General features: G+C 47.6%; 1 protein-coding gene across 1 annotated transcript; it reads right to left on the reverse strand.

The window, feature by feature from the left end:
- Window positions 1-604: 604 nt before the first annotated feature.
- On the reverse strand, window positions 605-11,351 carry LAIR1 (leukocyte associated immunoglobulin like receptor 1). Its single transcript, XM_023507964.1, has 7 exons — window positions 11,238-11,351; window positions 7,243-7,569; window positions 2,899-3,024; window positions 2,771-2,813; window positions 2,648-2,685; window positions 2,387-2,439; window positions 605-1,864 (listed from the first exon to the last, which is right to left on the reverse strand). Exons 1-7 carry the CDS (start codon window positions 11,269-11,271, stop codon window positions 1,718-1,720), a joined length of 768 nt encoding a protein of 255 aa, XP_023363732.1. The 5' UTR covers window positions 11,272-11,351; the 3' UTR covers window positions 605-1,717.
- Between the last annotated feature and the right edge of the window lie 1,487 nt (window positions 11,352-12,838).

The raw sequence follows: 12,838 nt of genomic DNA on the forward strand, positions 1-12,838 counted from the left end.
GTTGGGATACGTAGAATGTGTAGTGATCAGATCAAAAAAAAAAAAAAAAAAAAATGCATGCCTTGGAATAGGCATTCAGGTTTCGTTTCTGTTTATTTGGTTTGGGGAATGATATTTGTTTAATTGACAAATAATGTATTTGTATATATATTTTTTTACATGTGTAGTCTGCCCAGGCAGGGTATCTCCAGGAGAGGTGCCCATTTGAGTCTCCTCATCCGACTTGCTTTTTTTTTTTTTTTCCTGTTCTTTTGGGGGCGGGGGGTGGGGGGGAGTTGTTTATGTTCCCAACACAAATTAACACAAATGAGACGCTCTCGCCCTCTAGTGGTACGCAGGGTAATTTTCCGTTTTAATCTGGGAAGGACTCTGACTGTTCAAGCAGGGAGGAGACACAGATGCTTCAAGTTCAACACTGGATGGATTCAGGGCTCCCCTGGGACATATGTATTTGTGTATGTGTGTGTGTGCCTATGTGTATACCTGTGTGTTTGCCTGTGTGTATATACATGTATGTGTGCCTATGTGTATGCATGTGTGTGTGCCTGTTATGCCTGTGTGTATGTTTGCCTATATGAATGTGTGTTTGTCTATATGTGTGTACGCATGTGTGTTTGCCTGTGTGTATGCACGTGTGCATTTGCCTTAGTGTGCATGTGAGTGCATCCTCCCACGTATGCACATGTGTGGAGCTATTGGTAGGAGTGGTCGGCTCTCTGCCTGCCCCCACCCAGGCCTCCTCTCAGCCCCTACCTCAGGCATCCCTGACATACACATTCCATCAGGAAACACTGACACCAGCTCCAAGTCCTGAGACGAACAAGTTCAGAAGATCTCATGTGGGTGGTGATGGATGTGTTAATGAACTTGATGGTGGCAATCATTGCAAATGAATGTGGATAGCAAATTATCACATTGTACAGCTTGGATATATACAATCTTGGTCACTTAAACACAAAAAAGTTAAGAAAAAAAGCTGCCATCTCCTTTGTAGCTCTTGTTTCTTCTACTCAGCTTTGAGCAACTGTGAAGGCAGAGATGTGGTCCAAGTGACTGTGCACCCCAGGGCCCAACACAGAGCTGCCAGATGTTAAGGCTTTAAAACTACTTACTGGTGCACAATGTAAAGCAGGACCCAGAGAAACTGGCCTGAGCTCTCAGTTGCAAAAGTATAGCCCAGCCTCAAGGTCAACAATTAATACTGGGAAGGTCAGTAAGGTCAGTTGAACACCTAATTACACTGGAGTCTCTGAGAGCAGTTGGAGGTTCACAGGAGCCATCTAGGACCAGCTGGGAGATCACAACACTGTTCATGAAATCAGCTGGGTGGCTGGAGTTAGGCCTTGGGAAACAGCCAGGTGACTGTAGCCAGGTCTCTGGAAACAACCAGGTGCTTATAGCCAAGGGCTCTGAAAACAGACAGGTGACAGGAGCTGGGTCTCTGGAAACAACCAGGTGACTGTGGCTGGGGCTCTGGAAACAGCCACAATGCATTCTTTCCAGGTTATCTGGTCAGTTGTGGAAGAAACCACTTGGCTAATAAATTTTCTGGATATTGATTAGAGACCTCCAGGCTCCAGCTCTTATCCCTGGGAGAGCTGACTGGCCAGCGTTCCAGACCAGAATGAATGTCATGGGGAGCCCTCGTAAGCGCTGCCGTGGCTTTCCAAGAGTGACTTCCTGTGTCATCAGTTGCAAGGGCCAGGTGGGCATGAGGTTAGTTTCTGGAAATGGCCGCATATGTGCTGAACTCAGCCACAGGCTCCAGGATCTGCGGGGATGAAGCTTGGGCTGGCCTCTGTGTGAGGGCCCAGTGATCCAGCTGGGCATACGTCACCTCCTGGGAGTTCCTTGCAACAGAGGTCTGGAGGAAAGAGATCCAAAGTGAATGATCACTGGCTGGAGAGAGGGGAAGTACTGTGGGGAAGAATGGAGGACTGTGGCAGCCACCTCCCAGGGCCCCAGCACCCACCTCCTGAAATCACATGATGATGGTATTAGGGTGATCTATTTGAGCAACAGAATAAGGTGGAAGTGAAAGCACGTGACTTCCAAGGTGAGGCTGTGCAACAGCGATGTGGTTCCTGACCTTTCCTCTCTTTGATCCCTCCCTTGGGGTCAGCCAGTGGCTGTGGAGAGTCCCCACACTCCTGCCAGCACCACAGAATGAGCCATCTGTAAGCAGATCCTGCAGCACCGAGAAGCATCCAGGTAGATGCAGCCCTAGCTGACCCCTTGACAGCAACCTCGGGAGAGACTGTGGGCCAGAACCACCCTGCTAAGCCACTCCTGAATTCCTGACCCCAGAAAGTGGAGCAGTCTTGTTAAGCTGCTAAATTGAGTGTATTTTGTTACCCAGAAATCAATAACTAGTACAAAGACTTACTGGGATGCCCTCCTCTCCATCCTTCTCAGGAAGTCCATCAGCAGTGGCCACATCTGGAGGGGAGAAGACACATAGTCAGATCTCTGGGGTGGAGGTCAGAAGGCCAATCCATCAGCAGCCTGATAACTTCAGATGTGTGCCGTTCTGCACCCAATCTAGAACCTCTTAGAAAGTTCCCAAACATTCTCCTCCCCCTTCTGCATCCTGACTGGCACTAAGCCCTGCTTCCCCTCCCCTGACTTGCCCCTCCTGCCCCCTTACCTGCTTTCCTCTCAGGAACATCAACAGCCTGGTTGAACCTGAGGGGAAAAGCAAATGAGCATTAGGGGATATTGGGGGACAGAGCACAGGGTGTGGGCCGGGGGCCATTTCCAAGCGCCTCACCTCTGCTGTGGCTTCTGCTCTGTGTCCTTGCTGCTGGGGGACCCTGAAGACAGGTGAGGTCCAAATTAAGGAAGAAGGCACTGCACAGTCAGCCTCCACAAGTCACCCCACACTCCCCTGAGACTTACCCTGTTTTTTCTGATGCTGGTGATGGAGGAGGAGGACCAGGAGGAAGAGACAAAGGAGGAAGACTGCAGAGACCCCGATGAGAACGTAGAGATACTTCCTCTCTAGGCCACTGGAAGTAGGTGTGTCTAGGGAAGATGAAAATGGCTTTTTAGCACCATGGCTCAAATGGCTATTGAGCACCTACTATATACCTCGCATATGCCGTGTGCCTGCTGTGGATATGCTAATACATAAAATCTCTCAGATGCATAACAGTCTGCAACACAGGCATCCTTAGCCCCATCCTACACAGCAGGAGTCTGAGAGCCATGTCCCCTGTGCACAGGGACACAGCTAGCCATCATTAGGGCTGGAGTCAGACCAAGCCCAAAGCCCGGTCCTCTCCCCCTTCCCCAAGAGGCACATGCCAAGCTCTTGCTCTTATGTCCCCATCACTTAACCACCATTGTTATTGTAGTGCCAAGGCTTCTGTGTGGGTCCTGAGAAAGACGGATCCAGAAGAGATGGGTCAGAGGCCATAGCTGTACAGAGAAGGCATACAGTCCTCCTGGTGCCCACCGTGGGGACTGCCCTTCATAGCCTGGGACCTGGCCCACTGCTTCTAGACCAGAACTGTCCAGTAGAATCTCCTACATCTGCACTGTCTGAAGCGCTAGCCACACGTGACCCCTGACACTGAATTTAATCAAAGCTAAAGGAAATGAAGTGCACTAGCTCAGTCTCAAGGGTCCAGTGGCCACACATGACAAATGACATCCTTACTGGACAGTGCCAATATAAGGCAGCATCTTTGCTCAGAAAGCTGTGTGGGACATCGCTCCCCCCTGCCCTCTGTGGACATTTGCAGACACCGACCATTGCTAGGAAGAGAAAGAACTTCCCCCTCAATGTCCTCCATTCTGGGTCCCCACCAGAGTGCAAATTCCCTATCTCTGATTTCATTTGTTCCTCACCACAGCCCCTGGGTGGGGGTAGGACTGCCCTTCTGTGGGGAGGAAATCAAGTCCCAGATGCTCGTGCCACTCAGAGCCCTGCGGCCAGCAGGCAGTGTGTGGTGTGCCGGGCACACCTGCCACTTCCAGGAACATTCACCTTCCTCTCCTCTGGGAACAGCTCCCTCCTCTCCCCTGCTCTGAAGGTGGCATCTTCAATAGCTTTTAAGGAAAGAAAACTTCACCCTTCCCAGAACATCCTTCCCTGAATGCCTTGTCTACTGTCTAAGACCCACCACACTACCTGCTATTCTGCAGTCTACACTTGCCCAGTGTCACATGTGCCACAATTGGAAGGCAAATGTGGCTGACTAGAGACACAGATTGCCAGCTGGTGTCCTGGTGGGAAGGGTTAAGATAAAGGAGAAGGGAGTGGGCACAGCTCAGGTGTTGCTTAGGGGTATGGGCCAGAGCCTGCCAGAGATTTCATGGGGAGAAACTACACAGCAGGGCAGGAATGAAAAGGATATCAGCAGAGCTCAGCCCCAGAGAAGCTGGGAGCCCAGTGACAGGGGTATGACTGGGTTTCGTATCTCCTTCCCTGTGGGAGTCAGTGGGCTGCTGAGCCTCTTAGGACCTTTTCCACCCTCAAGAGCCCAAAGTCTTTTGCAGCCACTGAGCTGGCACCTTCATGAGCATAAAGCATTGGGCTTCCAGCCCCTTCGGGGTCACTCCCATGGCCACAGCCCAGAGCCGAGATGGCAGAGCCACACTGCCCCTCAGCTCGCAGCCTCCCTTTGACTGCCCTAGGGAACTCTGGCCTTGCAGTTCTCACAGCTCCTGAGAATTTGTGTGATCTCAGAGCTTGGATAGGTATCCCGTGTGGGCTGCTGTCCAGGGAGAGGCACTGGAGAGCTGGAGTACTGTCCCCCTCTTTCAGACTCTTTCTCCCCTGCTGCATCTGGCCCTCTGCAGCTGCAAGAGACAATTGAGATGAGACCCTCCAATTGGCTGTCACCTCTTCACTTGTGTGTCCTGTGGTCTGAGGCTCCCACAGAGAGTGGGGCCTATACATTTCCCCTTGAGAACCTGCAGTCACCAAGGGGTGCTCTTCTTTGCCTGCTGGCACTTTCTAAAGACACCTGCTGATGGGTCAGATAAGCAGGCTAGATCTAGTGGCTTTGGGCCACAGAGGGGAGATCTGAGAAACTCAGGCAGCAAGGGAGCCCACATGGGCAGAGCTGACAGGTGGCATTCTCATCAACACATAGGAAAGATACACTTTCAGACAGGGGTGGGACCCTGAGCAGGGAAGTCCCAGCCTAAGTGCCATTGCTGGTGAATTCAGCAACTTTGGGTGTCCATTTGCAACCAGAGAATGGAAGGAGGCTCAGGGCACAGGGGAGAGGAGTGAAACCCACTCCTGATGGCTGGTTGATGAATTACAGACAGCCCATTGTGCGTGAGAGGAGAAGACTTTCTGGTTTGTCTCCAGCCCTCTTCCCAGTGTCCTTCCTCAGTGCGTCATGAGCCAACCTATATTCCTTGAGACAGATCTAGGACCTACCTCTGCGAACACTGAAGGCAGGTGTGCCTGACCTAACCACAAGCATCCTGGCTCATCCACCCACCTCTGCTGTGCTGGAGAACAAGCAAACCCCTGGGAGCTTCAGGGTCCCCCACTCCCTGGGACATTCAAGTGTTTCTCCCCAGGGGATAGAGCTGATTGCAGGCTCCAAAGAACAGCACTGCAACTGGCTCTTTCCTCAAATACTAATTTGGACACTGCTGGTGGGACTACAAATTAGTACAACCTCTATGGAAAACAGTATGGGGGGTTCTCAAAACACTACAAGTAGACCTGCCATTCTCCCCAGCAACCCCACCACTGGGTATCTATTGAAAAGAAAAGAAATCATTTTATCAAAAAGTCACCTACACTCATATGTTTATAGCAGCACAATTCTCAAGTGCAAAGATGTGGAATCATCTCAAGTGTCCATCAATTCATGAGCGGATCAACAAAATGTGGAGCGTGCATTCCATTGTATAGCACTGAGCCACAGAAAAGGATGAATTAATGTCTTTTCAATAATTTGGAAGGAACAAAAGACTACTATCCTAAATGAAGCATCTAAAGAATGAAAAGAAACACATGTACTCACTATTAAATTCAACAATGGCTACACATGTGCACAGAGAGAAGTAAAACATTGGAAATCAAGTGGGGGAGTGAGGAGTGGTGGGGCAAAAACCTACTTAACAAGTACAATGAACATTGTTTGGGTGCTGGGCACACTTATAACTGTAACTCAAGCATTGCAGAGGCTATCCGTGTACAAAAATACTTGTACACCCTTAATATTCTGAAACTTTTTCAAAAAGAATATGCCTAGCCCTTTACAATCCCAGACAATGTCCAGGGACTACTGAGAAAACAGGGTAGTAGGACAAAATTCTTGGGAGAGCCCACCCTCACCAGCCACTCTGCTGGGGGCTGATCACACCTTCTGCTCCCCCAGCCACCCTTCTCTGTTTGACCTCATGAAACCATTACATAGCAGCTCCTTTGAGGACATGGAGGTGGGTGTGACCCTCCTCCCTGGACCCTGAGTCCAAGACATCTCTGTTACTGATCACACACAGGGACACAAATGGTTTTAAGGTAAAGATTCCCCAGGCTCGGTGCCTGTAGCTCAAGCAACTAGGGCCACTTCACTGGAGCTGGTGGGTTCAAATCCAGCCTGGGCCCACCAAACAATAATGATAATAACTACAATCAAAAAAGGAAAAATAGCTGGGCATTGTGGCAGGCATCTGTAATCCCAGGTACTTGGGAGGCTGAGGCAAGAGAATCACTTAAGCCCAAGAATTGGAAGTTGCTATGAGCTGTGACTCCATGGCACTCTACCCAGGGTGAGAGCTTGAGACACTGTCTCAAAAAAAAAAAAAAAAAAAAAGATTCCCCAAAGTACCACCTGGTTTTGGTCAGGGACCATCCCTGGACCCTGTGACCTGCCCAATGGGAGGTGCATCATATCAGAAGGGGACACATGACCTGGGGCCATCACAGGTTTTGGCTCAGTGGAAAGGAATAGCAAGGGGGACCATCTTGAGTTAAAAGACACTGGTTCTTTAGAAGAGGGTCTGCCCCCACCCAATCCCTGGGGACCCACTTCCCACCCAGCTCAGCAGTGCCAGCTCTGTGCCCACCTAATACTGGGGCTGAGTGTCCAGACCGTCTGTGATGTCCAGATGACACCAGTGCTCCAGGAACTTAAGCAGATGTGGGGACAGAAGGGATGGGTGTGCAAAAGGGCAGGAAGTACAGGACTTGGGTTCAGGGGAGGGCAGAAGAGTCTATGGACAGAGGACAGTAGCTGAGACAGGTCCAGGGATCTGGGGACAAACCTGAGGGCAGAGCTGCTGCTGTAGTGGAGGCTGGTGAGGTCCTCATCACCAGATCCAGGGTATCACTGCGCTCAGACCAGGATCGTTTGTGATAGAGGCATTGATAACGCCCGGCAGTGTCTTCACTGATTGATTTGATGAGGAATCTGGCCTCTGTCTTATATTCACCAGGCTGAGCTTTAACATCCTCAAATGTAGAGTTTTTACCATCCTTCTCCAGGCGGAACAACTCAGCCTCCTTAGGGCTTCGGCACACGATGGTCACAGGCTGTCCCTGAGAGATCACAGTGTTTGGCTCAGCTGAGATGGAGGGTTTGGGCCAGGTCCCTAGGAGGCAAGCACAGCAGGTTTCCAGGTCCAGTTGGAGGAAATAATCACACCACACTAGTCATCTTAGTTTCACAATCCAATATTGTTAGCTAATTTGCAGAGCTATGCACTCATGACTTCAGGACACTTCTGCCTCTCCCACCCATTCCGCATGCACTTGAGTTCACATAAGGACCTGGAGACTTGATCACATCATGGGCCTTGCTTAAGGTCACCTGGGAAGTGTCAAAGCAGCCTGGGGCCCAGGTGTGTCTGCTGGTGGCAGGGGAAGGGAACACAATGAGGGTGACATGACCAGGTCATTCATGAGAGACAGGGAAGTAAGGATTCTGGAGATGACTTGAGCTGGGGCCTGCAGGGCAGCTGGCTGGTCCTAGGTGTGACTGTGTAAGGGGGGAAGGGGGATTGCAAAGCTCTTGTGAGAGTCTGGAGAGGGTTGAGGAGGCACCCAGCCCTGGTCTGCTCACAGGAGATGCCCAGCTGATAACAGTTCCCAGTTCTAATGCAAATCTTCTGCTGAGCAATCATCTCTGGGTTTCCTGCTATACTATCTGCTTTCCCTCAGTCTGATTTCCATTTCCTCATCATTAAGACTCATGAAAACCCCATTTGTCTCGATTGGGCTGGAGGTGGAAGAGGAAGGGTAGGTTTGTAGCCCTGAAACAGGAGAGTAATGTCAAAGTTAGCAAAATCCCTAATAAAGGCAGAGAGGCTGGCAGGGGTTCAGTTCGCCCATTCATTGTTTTATTTTAATTGACAAATAAAAATTATATATCTTTATGGTATACAGTATGATGTTTTGATATGGGTATACATTTTTGAATAGCTCAGTCAAGCTAATTAACATGTGCGTTACCTCACGGATTCATTTTCTTGTGGTGAAGACATTTAAAATCTGCTCTCTTGGGCTGGGCACAGTGGCTCATGCCTGTAATCCTAGCACTCTGGGAGGCCAAGGCAGGTGGATTGCCTGAGCTCAGAAGTTCAAGACCAGTCTGAGGAAAAGCAAGACACCATCTCTGTTAAAATAGAACTTGTGGCTCAGTGCCTGTGGCTCAAGTGGCTAAGGTGACAGCCACATACACAGGAGATGGCGGGTATGAATCCAGCCCGGCCAGCCAAAACACAATGACAGCTGCAACCAAAAAATAGCCAGGCGTTGTGGCAGGCACCTATAGTCCCAGCTACTTGGGAAGCGGAGGCAGGAGAATCACTTGAGCCCAGGAGTTGGAGGTTGCTATGAGCTATGATGTCCGGGCACTCTACTCAGGGGCGACAGCTTGAGGCTCTATTTCAAAAAAAAATAGAAGAGCTCGCTGGGTATGGTGATGGGTGCCTATGGCCCCAGCTACTTGGGAGGCTGATGAAAGAGGATGGCTTGAGCCCAAGAGCTTGAGATTGCTGTGAGCTAGAATGCCATGGACTCTACCTAGGGCAACAGAGTGAAACTCTGTCTCAAAAAAATAAAAATAAATGTACACAATTTTTATTTGTCCATTTGAAAAATGAATTAAGTCATTTTGAAAAATCAGTGTGTGAATAGGCCCAGAGTTGGGCAAAATAAGTTGCATTTGACAAAATGAAAGAAAGTTGAGGTATGTAGAGACCAGTAAGCCAGGTGGCATGCGGGCAGGATGTGGCTGGAGCATGCTTGTGTTCAGATCAAAGGGAAACATACGGGTTCGATTCTATCTGAAGATAAATAGTGGGAGGGCTTTAAAGAACAATAATACTTTGACTTAAAATAAAATATTAAATTAAAATTGTTCCAAGAACTTTTACAAATTGTTACAAAGTATTCTTATGATCATATCATGTGCTTTTGCAACACAAATAACAATCTCCCTGGTGCCAGGAAGGGAGTGGGCAACGGGCTGGGGCAGACCCTGGCTTGGAGAAATATATGAAGAGAGAAGGAAAGGCAAGAAAAATTTAGAAGGAAACCGACAGGACTGGGTGTTAAATTGCAAGCAGGGAATGAAGAAAACGGGATAAGGGTAAATTCTCAGCTTCTGCCTGTGTGATGTCGAAGTCCCTGCCAAGGAGCTGCTGAGTGAGGTCTGGATTTCCGTAGGGAAAACTCATGGCCTCAGACTTGGTCCCAGGGGATTTGAATTGTCTTTGTGGAAATCAGTGTGTTTAAGAGACGGCAGTGTATCAAGGAGGTGTCTGCTCTCCCGTGTTCATGGCGGCCTCACTCACAAGCGCCAAGATATGACTGAATGGATAAGGAAAACGTGGTACATGTGCACAATGGGATACTATTCAGCCTTAAAAAGAAGGAAAAGTCCACTGTTTGCAACAACATAGATTAAATGAACATTGTGCTGAGACAAGCCAGGCACAGAAAGATAAATACCACGTAATCTCACTTTTATGTAGAATCTAAAAAGTTGAACCCACAGAAGGAGAGAGTCGAAGGCTTGTTGTCAGAAGCCGGGCGTGTGGGGCCAGGGAAAGATATTGGTCGAAGGATACAGAGTTTCGGTTAAACAGGAGGAGTGAGTTTTTGAGATCTGTCACACAGCAGAATGACCATTGTTAATAATAATTCATTGTACATTTCCAAGTTGCTAGAAAAAGTAGATTTAAAAATAAATAAATGAAAATATATAAGGAAAGTAGATTTGAAATATTCTCACCACAAGAAAAAAGAAAAGCATGGGAGGGGATGGGTGTGCTCATTGGCCTTATTGAATCACCTCACAAGGTAAACATACATGAAAACATCACGTTGCACCCCACACATAGACACAATTATTATCTGTCCATTTAAAGTAACATTCAAATGACAAGTCGGTCCAAAATAATGTTTGGATAAAACTCTAGGTTTCTTATGCAGTTTTCAACATATTTGTATCAATGGGACTAATATATGTAGAACACAAAATCATCTGTTTAACCATAATAATATTAGTGGTATATATGTGTAAGGCAATGAAGAACTCAAACACGGATAATTAAACACTATAAATAAAGTAATATTTTAAAAGGTAAGAAAAACGAAAGAAGACAGGTAGAGAATAGGACAGAGAACTGGGTGAGGGCTACACATTTGGGCTGTTTGCCATTTGGGGTACATATAAGGGAATCCTTCCAGACCCTTCCAGGATCAACATGGCTCCCATCCAGAGCCCCCCCAGGGTTACAGGGGAATCAGGAAGAAGTGACTCACCCCCCTTCGTGTGGATCACCTGGCCCAGGCAGAGCACTGGAAGAGAAGCCCCAATGAAAATGATGCCCACCACCTGCCTCCCCTACAGGGATATCATCAAGAGGGGGGCTTGATGGAGCCAGGGAGGCATTCAGCATCCCATAATTACCAAATCATTTCTCCTCAACATTAATGTCTAAATATAATCCCTCCTGCTCCAAAACGGTTTCAAGATAAATGCCCGAGACTCCTGTTCAAAATAAGTCCTCCCCTCCTTCAGCCCTTCTTAAAGCTGAACTCATTCCCATTCCCAGGAGCCTGTTCCAGGACTGAGTCTTCTGTGGTGAGACTTAGGCCCAGGGGAGACCCGAGGAGCAGCCTGGGTGTGGGGGCACTTTCCTTCCCTAGGGAGCCGGAATCTTCTGAGCTGGGTTCAATACTGAGCTGGAAACTTCTCCAAGCCTCTTGCCTCCTCTGTCCCTCAAGCCCTCTCCCCTCCTTCAGAACTCACCTAGGCCCAGCAGGGTAGTCAGGTGGAAAGTCATGGCTCAGGCCCTCCCACAGTCTGACCTGGCTAGAGCCCGGGGATGGAAGGAGAACTCTGCGACAGACACAGGGGCAGGATGTGTTGACCAGGAGCCTCTCAGTCATGAGGTTTCTACATCAACTGCCTCACACAAAGGGGAAGAGCTTTTCCTCTGGTTCTTCCCACTAATAAGACAAGAGGAAGGGCCTTGGCTTCAGGGCCCTCAATCCACATGCTGAAGGGAAAAAAAAAATAAAAAACTCATTGCCTGATGTGTTAACCTTGTTCTAATTCTATGGGCCAATGCAGAAGAAAGGCTGTGTGCAACAGGCTGACTTGAGCGTCATCCCAACTTCACAAACTCGTGACCTTCAGTTCCTGGGTAAGTATTATAGCACTTGAAGCCAACATTTCCTTGTATTTAAAATGGGAGCCAAAAAAATCCTCCTGCAAGCTTTTAATATTATAATCTTTACTAAAATCCCAACAAGATAGTTAACACATTAAAAAGATTCTACCCTGGGTATTATTTTTTAAAAGACAAGTGTTGGTGAAGATGTGAAGAAATTGGAACTCTTGCACACTGTTACTGGGAAGGCAAATTGGCACAGCCAATGTGGAAAGCAATATGGAGTTTTAAGTTTAACAAACTTAAAAATATAACTACCATATGACCCAACAATCCCACTTCTGGGTGTATATCTAAAGAAAACGAAATTGGTATGTCAAAGAGATACCTGGCAAAGACTTCTTTAGTAACACCTCCAAAGCAAAATTGGACAAATGGAATCATGGCAAGCTAAAAAGCTTCCACACAGAAAAGGAAACAATTGACAAAGTAAAGAGACAACTCACAGAATGGAAGAAAATCTTTGCAACCACCCATCTAACAAGGGGTTAATAAGTAGAACATATAAGGAGCTCCAACAGCTCAACAGGGGGGAAAAATCAAATAATAATTTCTCAAAAGAAAACATACAAACGAGCAATGGGTACATGAAAAAATTGTCAGTATTATTAGTCATCAGAGTAATGCAAACGAAAACCACGATTAGATATTATCTCACCCCAGTTAAATGGCTTTGAACAAAGAGACAGGCAAAAACGAATGCTGGTGAGGATGTGGAGCGAGGCGAACCCTTGCACACTGTTGGCAAGAATGTAACTTAGTGACGTCATTACAGAGAATAGTATGAAGGTTCCTCAAAAACTGAAAACAGAACTACCCCCATTACCCTGAAATCCCACTGCTAAGTCTATATGAAAGGAGGGGAACTAAGTATGTCAAAAAGATTTCTGCACTTCCATGTTTATTGCAGCACTATTCACAGTAGTCAAGGTAAGGAATCAACCTAAGTGTCCATCAACAGATGAATGGACGAAGAAATTGTGAGATACACAAACATACACAGAAAATGGAATTATTATTCAGCCTTAGACAAAGACGGAAATTCTACTATATGTGACAACAAGGATGAACATTGAGGACATTATGCTAAGTCTAGTAATCCTGGACACAGATAAACAAGTACTGCATGGTTCTACTTACATGAGGAATCTAAGGTCATCAGACTCATAACATAAAA

Source organism: Otolemur garnettii, unplaced genomic scaffold (genome assembly GCF_000181295.1).
Source record: "Otolemur garnettii isolate 467f Iridium unplaced genomic scaffold, OtoGar3 scaffold00212, whole genome shotgun sequence".
Lineage (NCBI taxonomy): Eukaryota > Metazoa > Chordata > Mammalia > Primates > Galagidae > Otolemur > Otolemur garnettii.